This window comes from Chiloscyllium plagiosum, unplaced genomic scaffold, assembly GCF_037043375.1.
Source record: "Chiloscyllium plagiosum isolate Xiang-an unplaced genomic scaffold, Cpla_swu_hap1 HiC_scaffold_11, whole genome shotgun sequence".
NCBI classification, from domain to species: domain Eukaryota; kingdom Metazoa; phylum Chordata; class Chondrichthyes; order Orectolobiformes; family Hemiscylliidae; genus Chiloscyllium; species Chiloscyllium plagiosum.
In genome coordinates this window covers 58,068,449-58,095,243 of record NW_028270149.1, presented here as the reverse complement: position 1 = coordinate 58,095,243, position 26,795 = coordinate 58,068,449, and the positions used below count along the sequence as shown (strand labels likewise).

Below are 26,795 nucleotides of genomic sequence, written 5' to 3'. Positions count from 1 at the left end.
GCTCTCATTCCAAGCTTTTTAAATTCAATTAAGCCTGAAATTAGTGTCAAATAAGTACATTTTGTGCACCAGTTATTTTCCTTGTTTCACTTTTTTCTCCTGCTTTTGTTTGGTGTAGGCTGCACTGATTATGCAGGTACTCCAATTGACTCCAGAACAGATTGCCATGCTACCTCCGGAGCAGAGACAGAGTATCCTTATCCTGAAGGAACAGATTCAGAAATCTGCAGGAGCCCCTTGAGGTAAACTGAAGAAGTAGTCACCAAGTATCTGGTTAGGCTGAGGACTTATATGGACTCAATCCAATTGCCTTACTGGTTGTTGTCCTTATTCCTGATCTGGGTTCCCCCTATTTTTTTCCTCTGAAATCTGTGAGGGCAGTAATTTCTATAACTGTAAGCCGGTGTGTCTGCACAGTGTTGGTGTGCACAGATCACTCGAGTGACTGTGAGGCTACGCAGCTTAGAGGGAACCTAGGTCCCAATAGGGCAGTAGACAACAGATCTGCCCATCCTTGCCCTGTCTCCTGGATGGCTTTTGCTAATGCTCTCTTTAATATCTTATTCATTTGTTCTATTATGCCCAAGCTCTGGGGCTGGCGGAGAGGCAATTTTTTTTTGATTCCCAGTAATTTTACAAACTTCCTTAATCATTCATAATGTAAAATGTTTTCCCTGATCTACTGTGTATAAAGGTAATGTTGTGAATTGTCTTTATGCACTTAGTCAGTACTTGGTCTTGAGTGATAAAAGTTTGAAAGATTACGCGTTACAAACTTAAACAGACATTATTGCAAAGTTTAACAAATACAAGAATACAGTATAATTATTTGTCTTCTAAAACATTATCAGCATAGATGCAATGAGGTGAGGGGTTTATTTCCTTACTGACTATTGGCAGAATCTTGTGGCTTGAAAATTGTGGTTAACTGCGAGATTTATGACAGATGTGTGTGAGAGATCCACCGAGGTCTGTCATGACACTGAAACAACTCATTACATCTTTTAACAATGTTCCGGGCATCAAGGACATCTTGCTAAGCAGCAGCAAATTGCCTGTTAAAGGGGGATTGTTAACAAAAGATCTCATCTCATCTCATCCTCCCCTCAGCTTCCTATTGTCAGACATTGGTGTCCAATAATAACCAGCTCTTCATGATCCTCAATGCACCTTTCCAATCCACTTGTAAGACATGAGACATGGATTTCAAGACAACTAGCATTGATGAGCTACTGACTGGGCATTTTGTGTGTAGGGACAGGAATCTACTTCACAAGTTGAAGAAGGATACATCGTGTCCTTACTCTCTTAGCACTCACTTATTTATAATCTTCACTGTCCCTGTCTTGCCTTGCCTATTAGCTAAAGTCATAGAACCAGGCAGCTTCCCATCTTGCTGTACAACACTGCAATGTCAGTCTCTGACCTGCATCGTTTGCCAACAGCCACTGCAGCAAACACACTGCTTGTGCAGCAAGCAAGCAGCCCATGCCTCAAAGTCTTGGAGGAGTAGACTTCACCAAAACCCATGGAGACACCTGTCAGCTTAAGAGTCTCAGCGCATTATATCAAGGGCAGCCTCCACTAAGTCACATATCCAATTGGGCTGCTGTCAATCAGAGAATCCATGTATGGGAGTGGGAGTAATGATAATCTGTAGGGTAATGCTATTGCAGTCAAGGAGATGAACGGGCATTAGGCTGGCACAGTTACAGTCAGGCATAGATAAAACTCAAAATAAGCAGGTACAGTGCAAATCATAAACGTATGGATATATGAAATTAATGTGCAATGCATTGCCACACATGCCCCCAGTATGCCCTCAAAAACCATTTTCTTTCCTTTCTGCACCATCTCCATACAGTTCTAGGTCCTGAAGTTGGTTTGAAGGGAGCCTGCTTGACAATAGCAGCCTTTGGCCCTAGGAGATTTGATCATGCAACCCTGTGACCAGACAACTCCAGCATGCTCAAGATGTCCTTACCAGAAACAATGAACACTTCTTATCATCAGCTTCCGTGTCTTCGAAGGGTCCGGCCTAGTAGAGCTGGGTGGATAGAGAATTGGGCCCTTGCATGGTTCAGGCAATGTGTCCCCATTATGTAGCTACAATCTTGCAGTATGAGTGCCATTGCTTCTCATACCTGCCTGCTGATCCATTGGAATCTGAAGTCGCTGATTCCGAGAGGGTCCTCTCCTGCTTGGACTCCACCAATCCTCCAAATGCCAGCAGCCTGGGGTATTTCTTCCTTGGCTGACTATGGAGCTATCACTCAAGTGCTCATCAGCCTGCACTCTCAAATGTTCCTCACCTGACATTCCCAATGAGGTGTCAGGAGAGTTCTAAAGTCTCTAAGACTTTGGAACTCTCTTCCTCCAGAGGTCAGGGAGGTGCTTTTTAGCAAAACAGGCCATTTCTCCACCAAGGTAGTGGACACACTGCAAGGTGGCACCTGCAAGACACAAGAGAGGAAAGCATCATGGCCAGTGGTTGGAAATGGTGTGCATCAAATAACACTGACGTGATATTAGTTTGTGTGTTGCAGTGGAGACGAATGGTATGTAGTTGGCAGAATGTGCATGCTTTGGCAGGGAAGACTCCGGTCTTTTCCAACGAGGGCATGATACTTTCCCATGGTGTAAAGTAGCATGAGCTCAATTGTGAGGGATATGTGTATGTGAGGGAGCATATGTATCAGAGAGGGACTGCATGAGTGTGACATCCCTGACATACTCACCCATGCATACATCCTCTCACAGGCTTATACTCTGTCTCACACATGCACACACACACTCACACACACACACACACTTTGCCAAGCATGCACACATGTAAACAAATACTGTCACGCGCACTCACAATCTCTCTCGTGCACACTCGCACACGCAGAAGTCTACGGGGTGAATTTGCATTTGCAGAATGATGTTTGCAGATACATTCTATTTTGCACAAAAAGCGCACAACTTGCAGGCAGTCAATCCATGTAATATTTTATAAATTCCTGCTTTGGACATAGAACCTGTCTGAGTCAAGATTGGGATGCAGGCAGACTCTAACCTCACCCCTTTAATGTATTGTCTGAGCTGAGATATCCCCTTTTCTTTAATTTAAAACCTTAAATTATCGTGAGAATATGACATAAAAGTAGTTCTGGAATTTACATATTAATAAACCGAAACCTACAATCCATTCTCAAAGATGATAGGCTTAACAGCAATCTAAGTTTGTTCAATATATCACTGCAATCTTTTGTTATAAATTCTGTGTCTTCTGATCCTGTCCCACAGCTACATGATGAAAAAGAAGCAGCACTCCGAAAGTTAGTGCTTCCAAATAAATCTACTGGACTATAACCTAGTGTTGTGTGATTTTTTAACTTACTCTTGGTAGTCAGCTTGGAAATTCTCCTAAAACTGGGGGAAGCATCTTTAGGCAGTCATTTGGCGTTACAACTCAGTGAAATGGAGAGATGTGGACCCATTCAAAGCTGGGTATTTTCTGTAAAGATTGCAATCCTGTGGATATTATTGATCACGTTAACTTTTCTACAGTTTAGAGTATTAATTGCTTTGCTAGGTAATGTGAAATCAATGATGCTCTGGGATGTTTTATTAGAGTAAAAGTTTAAAATTTGTGCAATTCTTTTAAGCTGGTCACTGTGAATTCATGTTCTTGTGTAAAGTTACCAGTCTTTGTGGATCTAAACACCACACAGATCCACTGGAGGTGGTGCAATGCTGGTTCTCAGGTCTGACAGCAGCAAAATACTGCTCAATCACAGTGGGACAGTAAGTCTGCACAACAGATGTCATTAGTGTGCGAGTGGAACCAGCGGTGACACCCACATTGGCACTCTATTGTCTGCTCAATGTTGTACTTGCTGCTCCAATCACTACACTAAAATAGTGATCAGACCATTGCACCAGACAGAAGTGTCCCTTTCTTGTATTATTGCATACAGAATCTTCTTGACAATACTGCACTGACAATTATTCTGAACAATCAGGGAAACTCAAACTGTAAAAAGATATGGCCATTATTACATTATTAAAATAAACATTACATGATGCATAGTTAGCAGTGATATGATAGGTGCTGTGACTGAATGGGTAGTGATTGCACCCTGCAATTTCAGTGGCAGCAAATGCAACAATTCAATAAAGCATGCCGGAAGATTTGGATGGCGAGTTTTTTTATAACTGAATAAATTTAAACATGAATTATTCACAGAAAAAACAAGCAGATAGAAAGGAGTTTGAGAGACTTATATTTGAGGTTTTCTCCTAGATTTGTTGAAAAGTATCCCTTTCTCCTAGATAAAGGGTTTCTTTTCAATTGGATTTCTGTGTAGGAATGTGATGTAGTGGTATCTAAGACCTTTCAATCCTCCTGGACTACAATCCAGCTGCTCTGTCATGAACTGAGCATGAAATCTTAGTTACAGAGTGTGATGTATTTCGGTGAAAACATTTTGCTGGCAGATTGGTAAAGTTTCAAAACTGAAATTGGGTTTGGCCCTGTGAATATAGTAGTCCCATTGGCCCTGTGACAAAGCGTGCACTTCCTTGAATGACACAGCAAGGAATGGTCTCTCAGTAAATGCCATATTTTTGTTGTTGAGTTGGTTTATTTGAAATTGGGATACACATTGAGATAAATCCCTGACAACTGTGAAACAATTTAGTGCCAATTTCTTAGTTCTTCGAGAGGAGGCAGGTGGGACTTGTTTAGTTTGGGGTTATGTTTGGTATGGACTGGTTGAACAGGAGGGTCTGTTCCCATGCTGTATGACTCTGACTATTTACTGTATATTCTACATGAATGAGGTACCATTTATCTGCTGTATCCAGTGGTTAATCAATCAATAAGAACAGCACTTTTCATCGTGCAGTCACCATTGCAGTGAGGCAGATTGGGAAGAGGGGCCCATAGTTACTGTTACAGTAGTAAGGGATAGTGAAATCATGACAATTTAACACTTTTCTCTGCAACTAAGAGCATGTGTCCAGACAATTATTTTGCCTCCCTGGTGCCAGGGTTCAGGAAATCTGCTGTGGGCTGGAGAAAAAGTTCCATTCTGAGGAGGATCTGTTGTCATTTTCCATGTGGGCACCAATGACATAGGTAGAACTGAGAAAAAGGTTATGTGTAGCCAGTATGAGGAATTAGGCATCAAACAGAACTTCAAAGATGATCACTGCATTATTATTTGATCCATACACAATTTGGCATAGGATAAGAAAGGTTAGAGCGATGAATGCATGGCTGAAGAATAATAAATGCCTTTACGATTAATAATTCTACTTTACTTCCTTGCTCAAATTATACAGCATTTAATTTCCAGGGAGGTTAATCAGAAGAGGGACTGAAAATGGATTAATAACTGACAGGTCCTTTGGCACATGTTCAAGACATTGATGTAATCTAGCTCATAAAGGGCATGTAAAGAAAGGATTTCAATTGCTGCTTTGTTCATGTAATAAATTGCACACTTAAAGTACTAAAGTACATGCACAACAAATGAGGAGGTGAGTTGACTCAGTTTATAAATTATATAAAGATACACTTTATCCAGCTTTTATTCAGATTTACTTCCTGTTGCCTTATTCAAATAATTATTGAAGTAGCAAAGAAGGTTGGAATTTGATTTAATCCAATTTTCTTCTGCAATCTTCTGTTAAAAATGAAACAGTGACCTGCACAAATAGTACTCTTCCTATCTTGGAATAATAGAATCCCTATGTGGAAGGAGGTCATTCAACCCATTGAGTTTGCACCAACTATCCAAAGATCATCCCACCCAGATTCCTACTCTATCCCTGTAACCCCACATTTTACCATGCCTGCACATCCCTGGACGCTACAGGCATTTTAATATGGCCAATCCAGCTAACCTGCACATGTTTGGACTATGGGAGGAAACCCACACAAACACTGGGAAATTGTGCAAACTCCACACCTAAAGCTGGAATTGAACCCAGATCCTTGGCGCTATGAGGCAGTAATGTTAACTACTGTGCTGCCCGTAAACCTTGGTACTTGTTTAATTATGCAGTAAGAACTCAGTTAGCCATAACTAATTCTTCACCCAAAATTTATAAGCAGTGCTTATGAACCATTGACTTGACAGCATTAAAACCAACCAAACTGCAAAAGCAACTCCTGTTAAGATCAAGTAAAACAGCAGAGACAAAATGCAATGGGTGCTAGAAACAAGAGGCAGTTGATATATCCAAATTGTTAGTGGGAAATTTGGGTATGACATGAGTTAACCTTTAAATCTATACAAAGTTCCACCTGGGGTTAAAATGTGGTAGAGAGATCTAATTAATTTCATAAGCAATGATCATAAGCCATTAAAGAATCATTTTCATTTATTCAAGGCAAGAAAATAGTCAGGTTAAACGTTAGTTAAACCCCATAAACATAGATACTGATGCAGTAGACAGACAAAATTTCTGTCAAAATGAAATATGGCCGAACCATTAATAATCCTGAAGCATTATTTGGAAGTGGAACATGAGGATACCCCCATACCACACGAAGAAAGACCAAGCATTTGGATTTAGTCAGAGCTGGGAACAAAGCACAGGCTTCAGAGAGGAGATAACGAGTGGTGAGACCCAGGGAATAGGTGTCTTACCACTTTTGGAATGTCTGAAACACACAGTATTTATCCAAAACGGACTCTTTCAGAATTTGAGTAATGTACTGTCTGTGTAACTTACAATGTAGAAATATCTGACACATGCTACCTCAGAATATTTTCTGCAGTAGAATTTCCCAACATTTGCTTAATAAACAATTGTCGAGGCTCCTAAAATTATTTCATAAAATAATCCATCACAATGGTATCATTAACTTTTTTCTTTCTCCAGATGTTAACTGACTTTTTTGTTTTATGGGATGTAGAGGTCGCAGACTGGACCAGTATTTGTTGCCCTTGAGAAGGTGGTGGTGAACTGCTGCAATCTATTTGTAGTCTCGCAATGCCATGAGAGAGGGTGTTCAGGATTTTCACCCAGTAACACTGAAGGAATGTGATGCATTTCCAAGTCAGGATAGTGTGCAGCTTAGAGGGGAACTTGCAGACAGTGGTGCTGCTCATGTCCTAGATGATAACAGTTGTGGGTTTGGAAGGTACTGTGTAAAGATCCTTGGTCAATTTCTGCAGTGCATCTTATAGATGGTACACACTGCTGCTACTGTGTGTTGGTGGTGGAGGCAGTACATGTTTGTAGAAGTAAGGGAAAACAAGCAGGCTAATTTGTCCAGGATTGTGTAAGGATGCTTGAGAGTTGTTGGAGCTGCACTCGACCAGGATTGTGCAGAGTATTCCACCAAACTCCTGATTTGTGCTTTGTAGATGTTGGACAGGCTTTAAGTAGTTACTCGGCACAGGATTTCTAGCGTCTGACCTGCTCTTGTATTCTCAGTGTATTATAACTCGTCCAGTTCACTTTCTGGTCAGTGGTAACCCCAGGATGTTCATAGCATGGAATTCAGTGATGATAATGCCATTGAGGAGATGACTAAATTCTCTCTTTATTGAAGAGAGTCTTGAATGGTGCTGAACGTTGTGGGATGGTCATTGATGAAGCAGATGAAGATGCTTGGGCCTATGACACAATCCTGGGGAATTCTTGCCGAGATGTCCTGGAGCTGATATGACTGACCTGCAGCACCACAACCTTCCTACGTGTATGATCCAACCTCTAGAAAGTTTTCCCTGATTCCCATTGACCCCAATTTCGCTAGGGCCTCTAAATCTAGGGCTGTCACTCTTACCTCACATCTGGCATTCAGCTATTTTGACCATGTTTGAACTAAAGCTGTCATGGGGACAGGAGCTGAGTGGGTCTGATGGAACCCAAACCTCATGAAAACAATCAGGTTAAGCTGAGCACGTATTGCTTGATGGCACTGATGATGCCGCCTCCTTGCATATGCAGTTGACTTCCACGATGTGTTACAGAATTGTGACAGGACTCCCATTGCCAGTATGCTCCTGCTCAAGGTCAACTGACATCATCCAAACTTTATCCTGTCAGTAAAAAATATAGTTCTGCAAGTTTTTTTTTCTGTGTTTATATGTAGTTCATTTCATTCAGAGTTACGGATCCTGCATAACTCGCTGCGAAAGAAAAGCATTGGCCAGGATTTCCAAGCTCTGCATTTCTGACAGTAGATTCCTATTGCGGCTCCTTTAGATCTGTGGAGCCGATCTTAAATATAGCAGGTCCTTTCTGATGCATGATAGTCAGGGGAAGTGAAACCATGTTCCCTTTTTCACAATAGTTGCAATATTCTGTGATTTAAATGTCCGACAGCACAGAGAACCACATTGATATCTTCTGTGAAAAGGTAAGATATAGGTTGAGTGCAGGATTAGGATGCCACGGCGCTGTGAGAAAATTGCAACTAAGATAGCCTGTTTAGAGGTGGGAAGAAGGGAACTGGGGCAAATATAGCTGGAGATATGTGTAATAAGTTGGTGGGTCAGTTTTTTAGTTGTCCAGGAGTTTCAGTAGTTTCTTGATCTAACCTTTCTGGGGTAACTTTGCTACGGCTGGAACTCTCTGAATTAAACCCATACTGTCTTGCCTGCATTCAATGTATTGAAATAATTACACAGCAAAAAAGATCCTACAAAGCCGGCAGCCATGGCAACACTTAAATCCCCTCAACAAAGGCAAAGCGAAGCAAACCATGGGGGAAACAGATATTATGGTGAAACATAAGATACAGTGGTGCAGTCAGATGCAGAAGCAGCAAAGAATTGTACCCTATTGAGGAGAATGCATCTCTAATTACGGACTTGCTCAAACAGAAAAGCCAGTGATCCCAGTCTCATCCCTGGGAGGAATCAACAGCAGTGTTTATGGTAAAGGCTGTGATCGACTATGTTTACTTCTGAAATTGAAACAACACAACACCTTTAACGCATTCATTCCAAGCCTCCCCTTCCCACCACATTTCTGTCCCTTTTGCAGAAGTACTTGATGTTTTACCGTTCTCTGTACGTCCCTTCCTGTCTGTGCCCTTTCCCACTTAGCATCACTTGCTTTTCAGTGGCTCCCTCCTCCTACATCCTGTCTCTGCCCTATCCCCCTCCATTATCCTGCCTCCCTCTCAGTTCATTCCCAAGTATACCCCTTCACCAACACATTCCCAGCACCATCTCACTTCAAGCTCCTCCATCTCTTTGTGCCCATTTTCTATATTTCTTATATTCAACGTAAAATGAGGCACTCATAATGTTCAACCCTAATTTAGGAGTAAAATTCTATACTTCAGAAGGCCAAAACTGGGAGTAGAGTAAATGTTAAACAGAAAATAATTGTTTTTTGTGTGTATTGTCTAATTTGATTGAGATGCATTTGCTACCTGTCTTTCAGCTGTTGCTGATAAAGAAAAAAAGACATTCAGATTCTTTTCTCTCTCTCTTTCAGAATGCATTTTATGGGTTGCCTGCGTCTGGAGAAGTCTCAGTTTTCCTGGTTACCCATTACAGTGGCAAGTTATCACCAGGGAGTCCTTAGTCGTCATCTTTATTTGCTTCAACGTACTGAAGGAGAAAAAACAATCCAAAGGACTGTCGTCATAAAATGGAAACACTGTTCCCTAAATTGGTTAACTTTCTGTAAAAATGCATAAAAAAAATTTAATGGGAGGAGATGAAAAGAGACCATATTTATAGGATTTGCAGTTTTTTGTTCATTATTTTCCATTTGAAAGAGGAAACTAGAAAATAATTACTGGCTGCTTCAAGGTGTTAAATTTTGAATGATCAGGAAGCCAGGCATTATATTAAGGGAAGAACCATCATTCAGACCCGGTTTAATTTGAAAAGCAGTGCGCATTCAAGTGGTCCTGACTGTTTCCTCCCTGCTTCAAGGTCCATTTCCTTGTGAACTCCCACAGCCTTTGGTAAAGATATACTCCTTTACCATATGGTTCCACTGCATGTTAGTGTTGAGATTCTGACAGTTGCATTGTTTGTTTCTTGATCTCTTTTGCTCTCACTCTCAACCTGGTCTCTCTCACCCTTTCTCATTCCCCCCCACCCCCCCCCCCCCACACACACACACACACATATATATATATTTCGGCCATATCGTTTGAGGATGCCAAATGTACCTTGGCAGTAAAATCCAGTTGAGTTCTCATTGGTTGTTGAGTATGTTGGAGAAAAATGATGTTTCTGTAGCAATTTTTACATAAAAATGAATCAAAGCTCACCTCCGTGTTCAGACTCTTTTTTTTTCCATTCTTAATAGTATGCAGAGTACGCTTACAGATTTGAAGATGCTTTATCATCAAGCCAATGTTTATGCCTTGAGTAAGATTTCACAGCCTGAATGGGAAAGTGGGAGATGTGATTGAGATCTGAAGGAATTGAGGAAGCCAAGACTGATGTGATAGCTGATGATCTTCACCTATCGTGATACGGTACTTAGAATCATAGAGATGTACAGCACGGAAACAGCTCTTTTGGTCCAACCCGTCCATGCCGACTAGATATCTCAACCCAATATAGTCCCACCTACCAGCACTCGGCCCATATCCCTCCAAATCCTTCCTATTCATATACACATCCAAAAGCCTTTTAAATGTTGCAATTGTACTAGCCTCCATTAATTCCTCTGGCAGCTCATTCCATACACGTACCACCCTCTGCGTGAAAAAGTTGCCCCTTGGGTCTCTTTTATAGAGTTCCCTCTCACCCTAAACCTATGCACTCCAGTTCTGGACTCCCCGACCCCAGGGAAAAGACTTTGCCTATTTACCATATCCATGCCCCTCATGATTTTGTAAACCCCTATAAGGTCACCCCTCAGCCACCAATGCACCAGGGAAAACAGCCGCAGCCTGTTCAGCCTCTATCTATAGCTCAAATCTTCCAACCCTGGCAACATCCTTGTAAATCTTTTCTGAACTCTTTCAAGTTTCACAGCATCTTTCCGATAGGAAGGAGACTAGAATAGCATGCAGTACTCCAAAGGTAATCTAACCAATGTCCTGTACAGCCGTAACATGACCTCCCAATTCCTGTACTCAATACTCTGAAAGGATGCCAAACACCACCTTCACTATCCTATATGCCTGCGACTCCACTTTCAAGGAGATTTAAACCTGCACTCAAAGGTCTTTTTGTTCAGCAAGACTCCCTAGGACCTTAGCATTAAGCATATAAGTCCTGCTAAGATTTGCTTTCCCAAAATGCAGCACCTCACATTTCTCTAAATTAAACTCAATTTGTCACTTTTCAGCCCATTGGCCCATCTGGTCAAGATCCTGTTGTAATCTGATGTATCCTTCTTCGCTGTCCACTACACCTACAAAACTATGCTCATATCCAAGTCATTCATATAAATGATAAAAAATAGTGGACCCAGCACTCCACTGGTCACAAGCTTCCAGTTTGAAAAGCATCCCTCCACTATCACCCTCTGTCTTCTACCTTTGAGCCAGTTCTGTATCCAAATAGCTCGTTCTTCATGAATTCCATGAGATCTAACCTTGCTAATCAGTCTCCCATGGGGAACCTTGTTGAATGCCTTACTTAAGTCCATATTGATCACATCTACTGCTCTGCCCTCCTCAATCCTCTTTGTTACTTCTCCAAAAACCTGAATCAAGTTTGTGAAACATGATTTCCCATGGACAAAGCAATGTTGACTATCCCTAATCAGTCCTTTCTTTTCCAAATACATGTCCCTCAGGGTTCTCTCCAGCAACTTGCCCACCGCCACATCTTACTTACCACATCCCTTAAACAGTGCCATCATGTTAGCCAACTTCCAGTCTTCCGGCATCTCACCTCTGACTATTGATGATATAAATATCTCAGCAAGAGGCCCAGTGATCACTTCCCTAGCTTCCGAAAGAGTTCTAGAGTACACCTGATCAGGTCCTGAGAATTTATCAACTTTCTTGCGTTTCAAGACATCCAGCGCTTCCTCCCCTGTAATATGGACATTTTTCAAGATGTCACCATCTATTTCCCTACAGTCTATATCTTCCACGTACTTTTCCACAGTAAACACTGATGCAAAGTACCCATTTAGTATTTTCCCCGATCTCCTGCAGCTCCACACAAAGGCTGCCTTACTGATCTTTGAAGGGCCTTATTTTCTCCCTACAATTACACTTTTGTCCTTAATGTATTTGTGAAAACCCTTTGGATTCTTCTTAACTCTATTTGCCATGCTATCTCATGTCCCCTTTTTGCCCTCTTGATTTCTCTCTTAAGTATACTCCTACTGCCTTTTCACTCTTCTAAGGATTCATTCAATCTATCTTGTCTATACCTGACATATGCTTCCTTCTTTTTCTTAACCAAACCCTCAATTTCTTCAGTCATCCAACATTCCCTACACTTAACCAGCCTTTCCTTTCACCCTAACAGGAATATACTGTCTCTTGACTTGCATTATCTCATTTCTGAAGGCTTCCCATTTTCCAGCCGTCCCTTTATTTGTGAACATCTTACAAATTTGTTTCTCAATTTCCCTCTGACTATTAGGGGTCTAGTAGGTACATCCATAAACTGAATCAGAAAATTTTCTTGTAAGTGCTTAACAAATCAGTCTCCATTTAAACACTATGGAAAGTTAAAATCCCCCACTATAACCACCCTATTATTCTTACAGATAACTGAGAACTCTTTACAAATTTGTTTCTGACTATTAGGGGTACAAGGTACAATCCCAATGAGATGATCATCCCTTTTTTATTTCTCAGTTCAACCCAAATAACTTCCTTGGATGTATTTCTGGGAAAATTTTCCCTCAGTACAGCTGTTATGCTAACCCTTATCAAAAACATAACTCCCCTTCCTCTCTTGCCTCCCTTTCTGTCCTTCCTGTAGCATTTGTATCCTGGAACATTAAGCTGTCAGTCCTATCCATCACTGAACAATGTTTCTGTAATTGCTATTATCCCAGTCCCATGTTCCTAACCATGTTCTGAGTTCATCTGCCTTCCCTGTTGGGCACCTTGCATTGAAATAAATGCAGTTTAATTTATCAATTCCACCTTGTTCCCTGCTTTGTTCCTGACTGGCTTGCTTCTTTTACCAACTGTATCAATCTCAGATTGATCTCTTTCCTCACTCTCTCCCTGCATCCCACCCCACCAGCTTACCAATTTAAATTCTTCTGAGCAGCTCTAGCAAATCTCACTGCCAGTATATTCGTCCCCTTCCAATTTAGGTGCAATCTATCCTTCTTGTACAGGTTACTTCTACACCAGAAGAGATTTCAATGATCCAAAAATGTGAACCCTTCTCCCCTGCTCCTGCTCCTCAGCATTCATCTGCTCTATCTTATTCCTGCCCTCACTAGCTCATAGCACTGAGAATAATCCTAATATTACTACTCTTGAGGACCTCTTAAATTCCTGCCTAACTTTCTATGTTCTCTCTTCAGAATCTCATCCTTTTCCTTTCCTATGTCATTGGTTCCCATGTGTACAATGACCTCCTACCAGGCCCTTTCCCAGTTGAGAACATTCTGCACTTTCTCTGAGACATCCTTGATCCTGACATCAGGAAAGCAACACACTATTCTGATTTTTCACTGCTGGCCACAGAAATGTCTGTCTGTGCCTCAGACTAGAGAGTCCTCTAACACAATTGATCTTTTGGAACCCAACGTACCCATCCTTACATTATAGCCAGTGTCAATACCAGAAACTTGGCTTTTCGTGCTACATTCCCCTGAGAATCCATCACTCCCTACATTTCCAAAACAGCATACTTGTTTGAAATGGGGATAGCCACAGAAGACTCCTGCACTACTTGCCTACCTCGCTTACCTTTCCTAGAGTTAACCCATCTATGTGACTGTATCTGCGACTTTTCTTCCTTCTTGCTCTTGTAAATTCCTCATTGCCTCTAACTGTCGTTCCAACCATTCCATTCAATCTGATAGATTCACAACCAACGGCATTTATTGCGGATATAATCCTCAGTATCACGTAAACTCTCCCTAAACTCCCATATCCGACAACAAGAGCATATCACTCTACTAAGGGCCGTTTCTTCTTCTTCCAATCTACAGACCCAGAAAATAGCCCTGTCGTATTCCTCTACACAACACATCTCCAGGCTAACTTAATACTTATGTCTTATATTTTTAAGTTTAATCAAGAGATATATCTCAATAAAACATATGCAGGGCACATAGTACTAAAAGGTTAACTAACTTTAATTACAATACTTGGGATCTACGTTTGTACATGACAATCATTTGCCTTTCTTGACTTAAGTGAAATAATTCTGACATACTGAAGCAAACTTTCCTAAGTGTGTTATGTTGTAAGAGAACACAGTAAGGTGGAGGCTGAGGCATTTATGTCATTCAGTCACGTGCCATAATATGATATTGAGTATGACCTTTAAAGGTAGATGGCGTATCTCTGTAGGATGCAACACAACAAAAACCAATTTAATCCGATTGAAGGACTTGTTCGTATCAAAGAATCTTGATCTGAATCTTAAGAGTGTCAACATAACCTTGAAAAATCATGATGTGAAGTCTATATAAGGTGAAAAAAATAAACTCCAAGAGGGAGAAAACATTGTTGGGGCTTATGTATATGTAGTGGAGATGTAAAGGAAGGCATTAAATAAGAAATCAGGAATGCATGCAATAAGGGTGCAACTGTAATCATGTGACCTTATTTTGCACATAGACTGGACAAGCTAAACTAGCAATGGTATTGTGGTGAAGGATTTCCTGAAGTGTATGCATGATGGGTTTTTAGAATAATACGTTGAAGAACCAAACCAGAGAACCAGCTATTCTAGTCTGGATGCTATGCAATGTGTAAGGAGAAAACAATTCGTAAAGACAACTGTAAGTCCCTTACAATCAGAAGCTGAAATTATAATGTGCATCACGAAATGGCAAAGAATTTAAGCATGTAGTTTGGTTCTGTTTTCAAAAAAGATGGCACAAATAACATCTTAGTAATATTTGGGAACCAAGGAACTAATGAGAGAATGGAATTGAAGGAAATCAGTACTAGTAAGGAGATGGTGCTGGGGAAATCAGTTGGGTTTAAGGCTGACAAATCACCAGGGCCTGATAACCTACATCCCAGAGTTACAAAAGAAAATTGGCTGGGATTATTGGATGCCCTGGAGGCCATCTTCTGACATTGTAAACTTTGGAGCAGTTCCTACTGACTGGTGGTTGGCACATGTAACACTATTTAAAAGAGGGAGCAAGAGGGGAAAAAAACAGAATTACAGACTGGTTAGCTTAACAGTAGCATACAGATAATGCTCGTCTATTATTGGACAAAACCAGCACAGGATTGAAAGGCAAATCACATTTCACAAATCTACTGGCATTCTTTGAAGATGTAACCAGTGGAATAGATAAGGGAGAACCAGTGAATGTGATATTTTTGGATTCTTGTTTGGACAAGAAGATTAATGAGGAAGTGCTGGAAATGGCTGGAGTAAAGAGGAAATTTGAAGTATTACACTTGTTTTTCTTTGATGTTATACTTCAGTTACATCATTGGAACAGACTGCAGATTGGCAGCTTTTGGAGAGAGAAGATTGATGGAAATGTAGGAGAGAGAAACAAAGGTGAAAGTGAATGACAGATATATTGTTGACCATTGCAAAATGTGTAAGGGCAGCACAGGACATATAGAAATGGAGGTCCAGGACTGTTAACTTTCTGGGAAGATGATGACATGAACAAACAAAAGATTAGCACAAACTGCCAAGAAATAAGTTGAACCAAGAAAGGGTAAAAATTGCTATTTGATTTTGAAACAAAAGAAGTTTGCATTTTCTGAAGAAGTAGTAGTGCTCCCCCCAATAACTCAATTTTATAATTGATCTCCTATTGCTGTGCACGACATTTAACAAATTGAAACTTCTAATTGGAAAAACAAAGTTTTGTTTTACTGTATCTATATGTGCGGAATAGCACATGCTCATGATGATGACTTGTTAGGTTAAGCAAAAAATGTTCCTTTCTTCAGATTACTGTTTGGCCTGTACTGTAAATTGTATAGCTAACAGTCAACAGTTTGTCAGTAATGCTTGGTGCTTGAATTGACTGCTACTATGTGACAATAAAATCATTCATTTGTCAGTAATTATATCTAATTTTTGCTTGAAATTGGAACGTCTTTTTTTTAAATGAAATCTGGATTGGTCACCAATATTATCTGCTCATGGGTATAAGTTTGCTCGATGAGCTGGAAGGTTCATTTTCAGATGTTTCGTCACCATACTAGATAATATCAGTGAGCCTCCGGTGAAGCACTGGTGTTAATGACCCGCTTTCTATTTATACATTTAGGTTTCCTTGGGTTGATGATGTCATTTGCTGTTGTGATATCGTTTCCAGTTCTTTTTTCAGAGGGTGGTAACTGGAGTCCAAGTTAATGTCTTTCTTGATAGAGGTCGATTGGATTGTTATGCTTCTAGGAATTCTCGTATCCTGGGTATTCTAGGAATACCATAACCTGAGCTACAAATCTTCTCAAAACTTGCTATTATCTGTTCATATCCTAATTTGCACCAAGTTCTGTTAATCTATCACCTGTTTGCTGAGCAGCATCAGTTCCTGGTCCAAAAGGGCTCTGTTCTTAAAGTTCTTATATTGTCTTCTAATCCCCCCTTCATCTCTTCCAAACGCACGGCAACTAAATTTTCTACTGGCACCAAGGTCAGAAGAATGGTAATTTGTCAAGAGGAGGTAAAGGGGTGTTGGTAAAGAGAGTAGGCAAAAAATTGGCAAATGAGATATAATGGACACGATAGAAAAATTGGCACATACCCTCTGAGGAGACTGGTCGTAGATTATTTAAATGAAGAAACATTGCAGAGGATTCTGGGTGTCCTGGTATGGGACATGTGACTAGTTGGAAAGAAAATGAACTTGCATCCTGTTGACTTGTCTCAACTCAGTTTTGTATAATTGAATCCTTGTAACTTTCTGTTCAACTGTTAACATAACTTAAAACAACAAATGCATAACATTTGAAAAGGTGTGGATAAAATAGTTGCTGTGCAGGTTTTTCATCCAGTAATTTGTGATTTAAGTGGGCAGTCTTTTTAAAAAAAGTTTGCATTAATATAAGTTTCACAATCTTGATTTCTTGAAGCAGTTCATTTATAGTTAATTTCTTTTGAAGTGTGACAGTTGGTGTAATTTAAGCAAATACAACAGCCATTACATAAATAGCAAACGCAAAGTTAGTCAGATAATCTTTTTATTGATTATTGACCAAGGGCTGTTTCTTGGCCAGTATAATAGGCAGGCACAGCTTCAATTAGACATCATTTCTGACAGATAGAGAGCTGAATTTTAAATTTCTTTAGCGAAGTCCAAATTGCTTCAAGGCATTTTGGAGGGTTTTTCAAAGCAAAACCAAGTAACTTTTATCATCTTATCTTACCAAACTCACTCCATTAATTACCTACCTCATCCCATGATGTCCCACATATCCAATTCCATCCCCATCTTCCCAGAACAACTCACCCCTGACTGGTAATCCACTGTAACACTGACATCATTTGTAACTGCACCATTTTTAAAAGGTTGCTGTGTAGATGGACAAGCTTTGGGGAGGCAATGGCCTAGTGGACTGTTAGTCCACAAACTCCATTAATATCCTGGGGATATTAATCCAATTATCACTGGACTGTTAATCCACAAACTCCATTAATATCCTGGGGAAGTGGGTTTGAATCCTGCCATGGCAGTTGTTGAATTCAATTTCCAGCACAACTGAAGGTGACAACTTCTAGTAGCTTCCAGCTGCAGCCTGAGCTTTCCATAGCCCGCAGGCATCCACATCCCACAGGTTTCCCACTTCTCCAAATCCCCATCCAACCCATCTACACGTGCCTATAACTGCCTACCATTCATCCACGGTTAGAGACAAAAAACTGCAGATGTTGGAATCCAAAGTTGACAGGCAGGAGGCTGGAAGAACACAGCAAGCCAGGCAGTATCAGGAGGTGCAGAAGTACACCTGAAACATTGACTTCTCCACCTGATGTTGTCTGGCTTGCTGTGTTCTTTCAGCCTCCTGCCTGTTTACCCTTCATCCCCAGCTGCCTGGTATATGAGGTGACCATGCCTGGTGTGTTTATTTCTGCTTCCACCACCCTCATCCGCCAATTTCACCATTAAACCCAAGCTGCTCCTGACCATGGGTGACTTCGCCCTGCCCAGCATTACACCCTTCCCAGCCATACCTTACCATTGACGTCCCCCCACCCTCACCTTCACACTGTACATCCTTCTGCCCTCCTTCACAATTGTACTCTGCCCTTCCCCAGAGTGAAGGCACCATTGCTAGAGATTAATCAGCTGAGGCTCAGTAGCGTGCCAATGCACTCCCCCCTCCCCCAGCCCCATTCTTAGTTTCTGTGACACGTGAGCCCTCAGATAGAAAGTGAGCAGTCCTGAGGTACAGCCATGTCCAGTCTGTAAGCTAGATGCCTGAGCACAATGTGTCTCTGCTGTAACCTTTCAATATCAATCAGTGCCAGTGCTTCAGAGAAATCCCAGAATGGTTGTGAAGGCTTAACAAATGTCTGTGGGCCAGGTGTGTGTGTGTGAGACTGGTGTCCATTGATCATACCTTGGCCTGTGATATGGTCATAGGCAACATGGATGTCATTTACAACAAGCATAGAACTAAATCTGGCAGCTACATGCTCTGAATTTATTTTTGAGTTTTCCCAATGTCAAACTTGTTTGGCAAGTTTGGTCAGATGGGAGGCTTAATATGAATTAGGTGAGTTATGCAATTAGCAACACATTTAACAAGCAATAATCCCTATTGCTTAATATCTAGTATCATGAGAATCTCAGTTTGCTGTTTGCAAAAAGTATAAAAGATGGTGTGAATTGTTCCCTCCATTGAGATGGGCTTCACTGGATTTCTTGCCTAATTTTGCCATATCTCACCATAGACCACAGTGCTCAGACCCCTATAAAATTCTACCTCAGTACTGCATTGATTTGTCAGCTTTGGCTTCATGTTCAAATTCTGGAATGAAGTTTGAACACTCATCCTTTTCACTTCAGGGAAAGTCTATAGCCACTCAGCCAAAATAATATTTGGTTTGAGTTTAAGTTAACTTCAAAGTTAACCAGTGCCCTGAATTCATTGAAAATAACAAATGCTGGAGACAGACAGCATCCATGGAGAGAGAGCAAGCTAACCTTTTGAGTCTATATAACAGGTTTTGTCCTAAGACAAAATGCCATTCCCATCTAATTTTAGTGCATTTCCTGCTTTCCCTACACCTATTCTAAACTTAAATTTTGAAGAAGCCAGATCAAAATCTATAGTCAATTTTAACCACCTCCTCAAATCATTGCAACAAGGATCCATTATGAGCACCCTTTCACCTAGTCTACTTAAGCTTGTCATACTTGTTGGATGAATAATATTTCCTGATAGAGTAGGATTTGCATCAGGGATCACTAACACATCTGTGGTTCTTGTTTAAGACTTAAAAATATTAATTATTTTTAAATTAATTACATTTTGAGTTGTAAGCATTGGGTCGACAGCAGCCTATTATAAAGTTGGATCTGCAGCTAATGACAATTTGAGTAAGCCATTTGTATTAAAATGTACCAATTCTTTACAACATATTTGAACATCACAAACAGCTCACTTGTCACCTTCGCAGTTGTCACTCTAGATTCTGAGGCAGTACGTAGTTGGTTGCATTGCCACAGTGCTAGGACATGATCTGGCACTCATTGCATTGTGGACAGAACAGCGATACTCAGATTTGACTTCCCTAAGGAAAGCTTTGATGACAATTTGTGATTTTGAATTTCATACATTTCAATTAAACAGTATGACTGAAAATACATAATTAAAAAAAAGAAAATATTTTTAGTATGTATATAATCCACAGTAACAAATTTCTTTGAGCATTCTGAATATCTCCTCTATTCCTTGATTCCCAGTTCATTACAATGAATGGGGAATATTTACAGTTTGAAGATTGAAGAATTCCAGTCTTTATATCCAGTGCATTTAAAGATGAAGTACTTCTGTGAAATCAGAACATAATGCCACATCTTCAGTACTGTTGAGGGAGGAGAATGCGTTACAAAAATAAGCATTGTCTCTCTATTGTTCTTCCAGTTATTTGATCTGTTCCTTGATTCTTAGAAATTTTCCTTGTTGAAATGGAAATGGACTCCCAAGGGGTTGACCTCAGAGTATTTGTTTGAGCATTGTTCTAAAGCTTTAGCCAGAGGTTGTGGGCCACACAGGAAGACACCAACAGTTGTTCTGCAAAGGTACAAATTCAAAAGTTATTTGTTGCATCTTTTACTTTAGCACAGTATCATTCAGCTCTGCAATTCAGATGTTAATTCTGTTGAGATTATTTGCATATGTGGAGAGGAGCTAAATTGACATTTCAGTTGTTAATCTTCCAGCAGTTTGAGCATTGAGATCTGCCCCTTGGGATATTGGTCTGTTCTTCCCTGGAACTGACAAACACAAACAGTCTATGTCCAGAATTCCTTATTTCCATTCTCCAGTTGCCCCCTTCTTGTGTTTTCATTACTTTTTTCCAACCTGAGATTTGTTTAGATTTTGATTTACTTGGAGGATTGTGCACTTTTTAAAAATTGTTCATTGGATGAGGACACTACTGGCCAAGCCAGCAATTATGTTTTGTCCATCACTAATTGCACGGAGGCCAATTAAGAGTCAACCAGTTTGCTGTGGGTCTGGAGTCAGCAGTGATGGCGGATTTCCTTCCCTTAAAGATATCAGTGAGCCAGATGGGGTTTTTTTACAACAATCGACAGTGGTTAGAGGGTCACCATTAGATGGACTTCTTATTCCAGATTTTTATTGAATTTAAATTTAACCATTTGCCATTTGGAAAGGGTGAAAAAGAAACCACAGCAAATCCCACTCCACCAAGGACATGCAGGTCCATCACCAAACCCTAACCACCTGATGCTTAGAGGAAGAATGCCTCATTTACGCCTTCAGACCCTTCAACCATACAGCATCAAACCCTTGTCCCCAGATGGAGAGTGTCAAACCCTTGTCCCCAGATTTCCAACACTTTGTTCTGCATCCTTGTAAAAATAATGATTGGTCATCCTGCTGCTAGTCTCTGGCAGTATTACATTGTAACTGGTGAGCAGGAAGTGAGGTAGATCAGCCCAGGAGAAAGTGAGGACTGCTGTTACTGGAGATCAGAGTCGAGCGTGTGGTACTGGAAAAGCACAGCAGGTCAGGCAGCATCCGAGGAGCAGGAGCATCGACATTTTGGGTATAATCCCTTCATCAGGAATGAGGCTTGTGGGACAGGGGGGCCAAGTGATAAATGGGAGAGGGGTGGGATTGGGGGGAAGGTAGCTGAGAATGCAATAGGTAGATGATGATGAGGGAGAAGTTGATAGGTCGGAGAGGAGGGTGGATGGAACGAATAGATGGGAAGGATGAGACAAGAGGGCAGTACCGAGTTGGAAGGCTAGATTTGAGATAAGGTGGGGGGAGGGGAAATGAGGAAACCGATGAAATCCATATTGATCCTGTATGGTTGGAGGGTCTGAAGGCGCAAATGAGGCGTTCTTCCTCCAGGCATCAGGTGGTTAGGGTTTGGTGATGGACCTGCATGTCCTTGGTGGAGTGGGAGGGGAGGTTTGCTGTGATTTGCTGTGCTTTTTTGTCACCAAATGGCTAGCAGTTGTATGTCTGTCTGGCATTGGAGCTAGAAATAAAAATTCAATGCATGCCTGACATGATTCCCTTTAAAATATAGCACAATACGGCAGTGATGTACAGTGTTCCTCAGGTCATCTTTTTAAAATTAATAATAAAATTATAAGTGTTTCTTTTAAAAAATAAGATATTGTAGTACTACACTGTGGCTCATCATTCCCTGTTATTCAGAGTTTACCTTTCAATTCCACCATAACCCAATTTTACCATAAGTGATGACGTGATTTCTTGGCACGTTTAGTATTTAGTGATCTTAGCTCATGGCCACCCCTCACATTTGGTCACTTTCACCAGCTCAATGAAGTCTCATCTCTGGTAATTCTTTTGCCCATGGTCATTCTTACTCTTGTCACTCTTTAATTCACAGTCGGTCTCACTGACCTCCTGATGAATCATTCAGCTCTGACAAGCTGTGCGGGAACAGCCTTGCTACACTCACTCCTGAACTGAAATGGTATGTCGCATAGATATGTACGGAACTCCAAATTATAAATGTTTCTGCTACACATCTATAAAGAATTATAGGTTTTAATGTAAAATCCTTTACATAATTAAATAACAAAGAAAAAATCCTGGGGGATACTGGATAATTATTGAGTAAAAGATTTTTTGTGGTTTCCCACTTACTTGGGGTGAGTTTGTGCAATCGCCTGAAACTCTTTGTCCCAGTTGGGTCTGCCATAGTATGTTTTCTGTTTGAGTCCAGTCACCACATCAGTCTCTTTATCGATGTGTACCTTGACATGAGTGGCCTGTGAGAGCAAAGATGTGAAACAAAAAGAGAACTTGACATAGTGTTGAAGTAAATAAACAGTCAACAGTTAAATGAAAATTCCCTTTCCTCTTTCTACACAACAGCATGTCCAGGTTTAAGAGTTTCAGTAGAGGTCTGTTGCCATGATCCTTCACTATCCTGTGGAGGGATTCTGGATTGAAACCCCACCTTTGACTGACTTCTGAGAACAAACCAAGAAATTGGATTTTTTTTAACACAGAGTTTTGACCCCTCCATTGTTGCTACTGCACAAAGAGTAGCATCAAATTAACTAAAGATTAATATCTGATTTTGAAACCAGGGCAAAGGTTGGAGTCCCATGAATTTTGGAAAGATGTTTTATATATATATATTTTTAAAAAATTAATTGTTATTGAATTCCTATTACTAGTATAGTTCCAGTCTAATATAGTGTTGTGCCTGTACCTGGTAATTGGTAAGCAGTATGGCTATATCCTTACATGGGGTATTTGTTAACTGTTTGGTTAATGACGATGGGTCATATCTTTCGACACAATACCTGTGTACTATCCCAGCCAGTCAGGTAGAGTTTGTAGCTGAGGAAGTCATGCTTGCCCAACTGTTCCATTTGACCCTCAAGTGATCGGAGCAGGTCAGCAAACCACTCGAATGCCTGGGTCTCACGACAGATCCAGAAGAAGTATATCTAAAAATAGATGGGGAGACAACCATTACACAAAGCAGAGCTAGAATACTTCAACATTCGTACATGGGCATTCATTTGCACTTGTCTCTGAGTAATTCCTTCACAATCTCCATTGAACCATAGCACCCACTTTCTAAACAGTTCTGAGCATCTCATCGGCAGTGGGGATGATTTGGAAAAGAATAACAATCCACAGTGTGATCTGAGCAACATGTTGGAAAGTTCTTATAAATGGAAGTGGATGGTGGGACTTGTATCACTTCTGTCGAGTAGCTATTGACGTTGACTGTCAAAGAGTAAATGTCTTTAGGCCAAGAAAGCAAGGAAATTGAGAAGAGGAAGGGTAAGGCTGGAAAACACTGTTTTAAAAGACAAAAGCAAAATGTACCTTTTTTGTCAGTAATCCAGCATCAGACTTCTCATACTTGTACCAGATAGACTTGAGAATGGATGCAAATGGAGTCACTCCAATGCCAGCTCCAACAAGAACACTGACTTCATATCGGAAGACATCCTCACTAGCTGTACCAAAAGGACCATCCACTGCAATACTGCAGATACAAGCATGATAGTTAATATTAAGTATATATCTTTTAATCCAAAATCTCTTAGAAACTTAATTAAACAGGAACGGTTTATTCTGCTCGGAATTCCTGAGCTAATTTGTCATCTAATCTCTGCCCAGGTATAGGAAAGATCCACTTCCATACTTCCATAAGGCTACTTGGAAATACGAGATATTTCCAAAACAAACTGAATCTCCTAAGAGAAATAAAAACCTCAATAAGTGTATCATTATTCACCTTGATGAATATGCTAGCTATTTCCAAAATATTGGTTAATAGTTTGTGTCCAGAATACACCAACTAGGATACATGCCTGAGAATAATGAGATGGCCTGGTTGTAGATTATTCTGTGGCTGCTACTAATATTCCTCAATAATTCTATAGTTCAGCTAGTTCTCTAGGCATAAGATTTATAAATAGGGTCAAAAATATCACTGACACATCCTCTAGCGTGTAACTGGTTGAGAGTGAGAGGGCATGTGAGAGATGGTGACCGGGAGAAGACCTAATGTCAAAGAGATCAAATAGTCCTAACTCCACAACTGTCCCCTTCCTCACAAGATGGAGTGAACTTTCCTAATCTCTTAAACCAATGCTTCTGTTAAAACTAACTTGGGCAGGTAACTGTGTTATCTGCCATTAGAATCTTCGTTACCTGAATGGACCCGATTTAAATTGTACTCAAATATCCAGTTGTGAAGAAGGGTCACTGAACCTGAAACATTGACTATGATTTCTTTCCACAGATGCTGCCAAATCTGAGTTTCTCCAGCAATTTCTGTCTTTGTTTCAGATTTCCAGTAACTGCAGTTCCAAAAATAATGCTGCAAATAAATTTATCTTTAGTGTTACATTTTCTGTTCCCAGTTTTTATCTATTTTTCTGAACCCTGGTGATATCAGTGCAGAAACTGGCTGCCAAGAAGTTGCAACGTGGAAGAACACTGAATAAACATCAGTAAAGATGAAGATTGTAAATTTGTCTGCACCTTGCACTGAGTTTCATGTATGAGTACAGCACTGAAGCATGTTTTAATGTGGATCTGGTTTCAGCGCTTGCAGCTGTATTGTTTAGAAGTTATTGTAATTTATGTCCATCACAATAACTGATGTGAGATTGCCCAAAACCCTTTTCTGTTTTGCCCTTAAGGCAGTAAAAGTAACTTAGAAAGAATGAAAGAGTCATTGTATTTGCCAGCATCTGTTGATACTACCAGAAATACTTCACAAGGTGTAGTTGAGATGAGATAAATTAAGAGGAAGCTGGATATGCACGGAAGAGGAAGTAGTAGAGAATACTGATAGGTTTAAATGAAGATGGATGGAGGGAAGTTCCCATGTAGCATTAGTATATATGTAGACCAACTGAGTCAAATGAACTGTTATACATTGGAGACTATGAAATTCTATGTGAAACTCAATCTTATTTCTTTAATAGACTAATGTATGGAACAGCTGTTTTAATTTGTATCAAAAAATTAAGAAAATGACATCTAAACTGCATCAGCATTACAGCATATTCACTGCTTGTAAGTTTTTCTGGCTGTCAGCATAATGTGATTGCATTTGCTGTGTGATTATTTGTAATCTACCTTGGTTGTATTTGTTCCCATGTCTCTTTTCGACTGTCCCCAAATGCTTCAAACATGCCATCTGTCCAATCACCGGCTGATCGAATATGAACACTGAAGTAATCTTCTTCTGGGGCAGAGGTCAGAGTGAAGGGGTGCCACTCCAGCTGGGAGATGGATGGGCAGTTGATGAAGATGTATTGTCCCACTTCCATTTTAAAACCCTTCTTCTGCATTTGCAACTCAAGGACTCTTGATGGGTGAACTACAGCCTGGAACATAAGTTAGAGTAAGTCCAAAAACATTATTGATTTTAATTTAATGCAGGCAAATATTATTCAACCAGGTGAGGATATTGGCATTGAGCACTTAGATATGAGAAAGATCTCATTGGCATAATGTGGCAAAAGTTCAGCATGACAGAGGCCTGTGGTCAGATTCCAAAGTAGTTCAGCCACATTTTAAATGGTTGTAACTTTTTTTTAAGGTGACCTTGGCTACTGTTGACAATATGCACAGTCTCAAGGCTCAGTCACTGTTTTTGAACTGAATGTCTGAATTTGTTTGGACACAATGAGTGAGTTCTGACTGGCAAGTATTTGCAAGTCTTAAATTACTTAACCAGTTATCCTGAAAGGAACTTCTGAAGGTTACTTAAATAAAATGGCTCTATAACTTCCTGATGTGTGCCTCTCTGCACAGAAAGGAAAAGAAAACTGACACAGGCTCATATGCAAGCACCTCTGAGAAGCTGGCATTATTTGTGAGCCTGGGAGGGACTCTGTATGAATACTGTTACATTCCTAAAAAAAGAGAAAGTGAGGACTGCAGATCAAAGTCGAGAGTGTGGTGCTGGAAAAGCACAGCAGGCCAGGCAGCATCCGAGGAGCAGGAGAATCGATGTTTCAGGCATACGTCTTCAACAGGAATGAGGCTTGTGGGCCGGGGAGCTGAGAGGTGAATGGGAGGGGTGTGGGGTTGGAGGGAAGGTAGCTGAGAAAGTGGCAGGTGGATGAAGGTGAGGGAGTAGGTGAGAGGAGGAGTGATCAACAGATACAGAGGGCGGTGCCGAGTTGGAGGCTTGGGATTGGGATAATGTGGAGTGAAGGGAAAATGAAGAAGCTGTTGAAATCCACATTTATCCCGTGTGGTTGCAGGGTCTCAAGGCAGAATATGAGGCATTCCTGCTCCAGCCATTGGGTGGTAATGGTTTGGTGGTGGAGGAGGCTCAGCACCTGCATATCCTTGAAGGAGTGGGAGGGGGAATTGAAGTGTTAAGTCACAGAGCGGTGGGGTTGGTGGGTGCGGGTGTCCCAGAGATGTTATGTGAAATGACTTGCAAGAAGGCGTCCTGTCTCCCCGATATAGAGGAGACCACACTGGGTGCAACGGATGCAGTAGATGACATTGGTAGAGGTACAGGTAAATTTCTGATGGATGTGGAAGAATC

At 40.7% G+C, this 26,795-nt stretch overlaps 2 protein-coding genes across 6 annotated transcripts in view; one reads left to right on the top strand and one right to left on the bottom strand.

Moving 5' to 3' along the window:
- cstf2 (cleavage stimulation factor, 3' pre-RNA, subunit 2) overlaps positions 1-10,242 on the top strand; it is a 68,326-nt gene extending 58,084 nt beyond the window's left edge. For 3 of the 4 annotated variants that reach the window (XM_043704570.2, XM_043704572.2, XM_043704573.2), the window contains 2 exons: positions 119-242; positions 9,454-10,242. In XM_043704570.2, coding sequence (XP_043560505.2) covers positions 119-241 — 123 coding nt within the window. In that variant the 3' untranslated portion in view covers position 242; positions 9,454-10,242. Of the gene's footprint in view, positions 1-118; positions 243-3,288; positions 3,363-9,453 lie in introns of those variants that run through there. The other variant, XM_043704571.2, reaches the window with a different exon arrangement.
- Positions 10,243-17,234: 6,992 nt separating this feature from the next.
- Positions 17,235-26,795, bottom strand: part of LOC122557176 (NADPH oxidase 2-like) — a 40,449-nt gene continuing 30,888 nt past the window's right edge. For both annotated transcript variants that reach the window (XM_087992103.1, XM_043704575.2), the window contains exons 9-13: positions 25,367-25,617; positions 23,597-23,759; positions 23,062-23,208; positions 22,394-22,518; positions 17,235-20,311 (exon numbers count right to left, since the gene is read on the bottom strand). In XM_087992103.1, the coding sequence (XP_087848229.1) occupies positions 20,185-20,311; positions 22,394-22,518; positions 23,062-23,208; positions 23,597-23,759; positions 25,367-25,617 (813 nt within the window). In that variant the 3' untranslated portion in view covers positions 17,235-20,184. The remainder of the gene's footprint in view (positions 20,312-22,393; positions 22,519-23,061; positions 23,209-23,596; positions 23,760-25,366; positions 25,618-26,795) is intronic.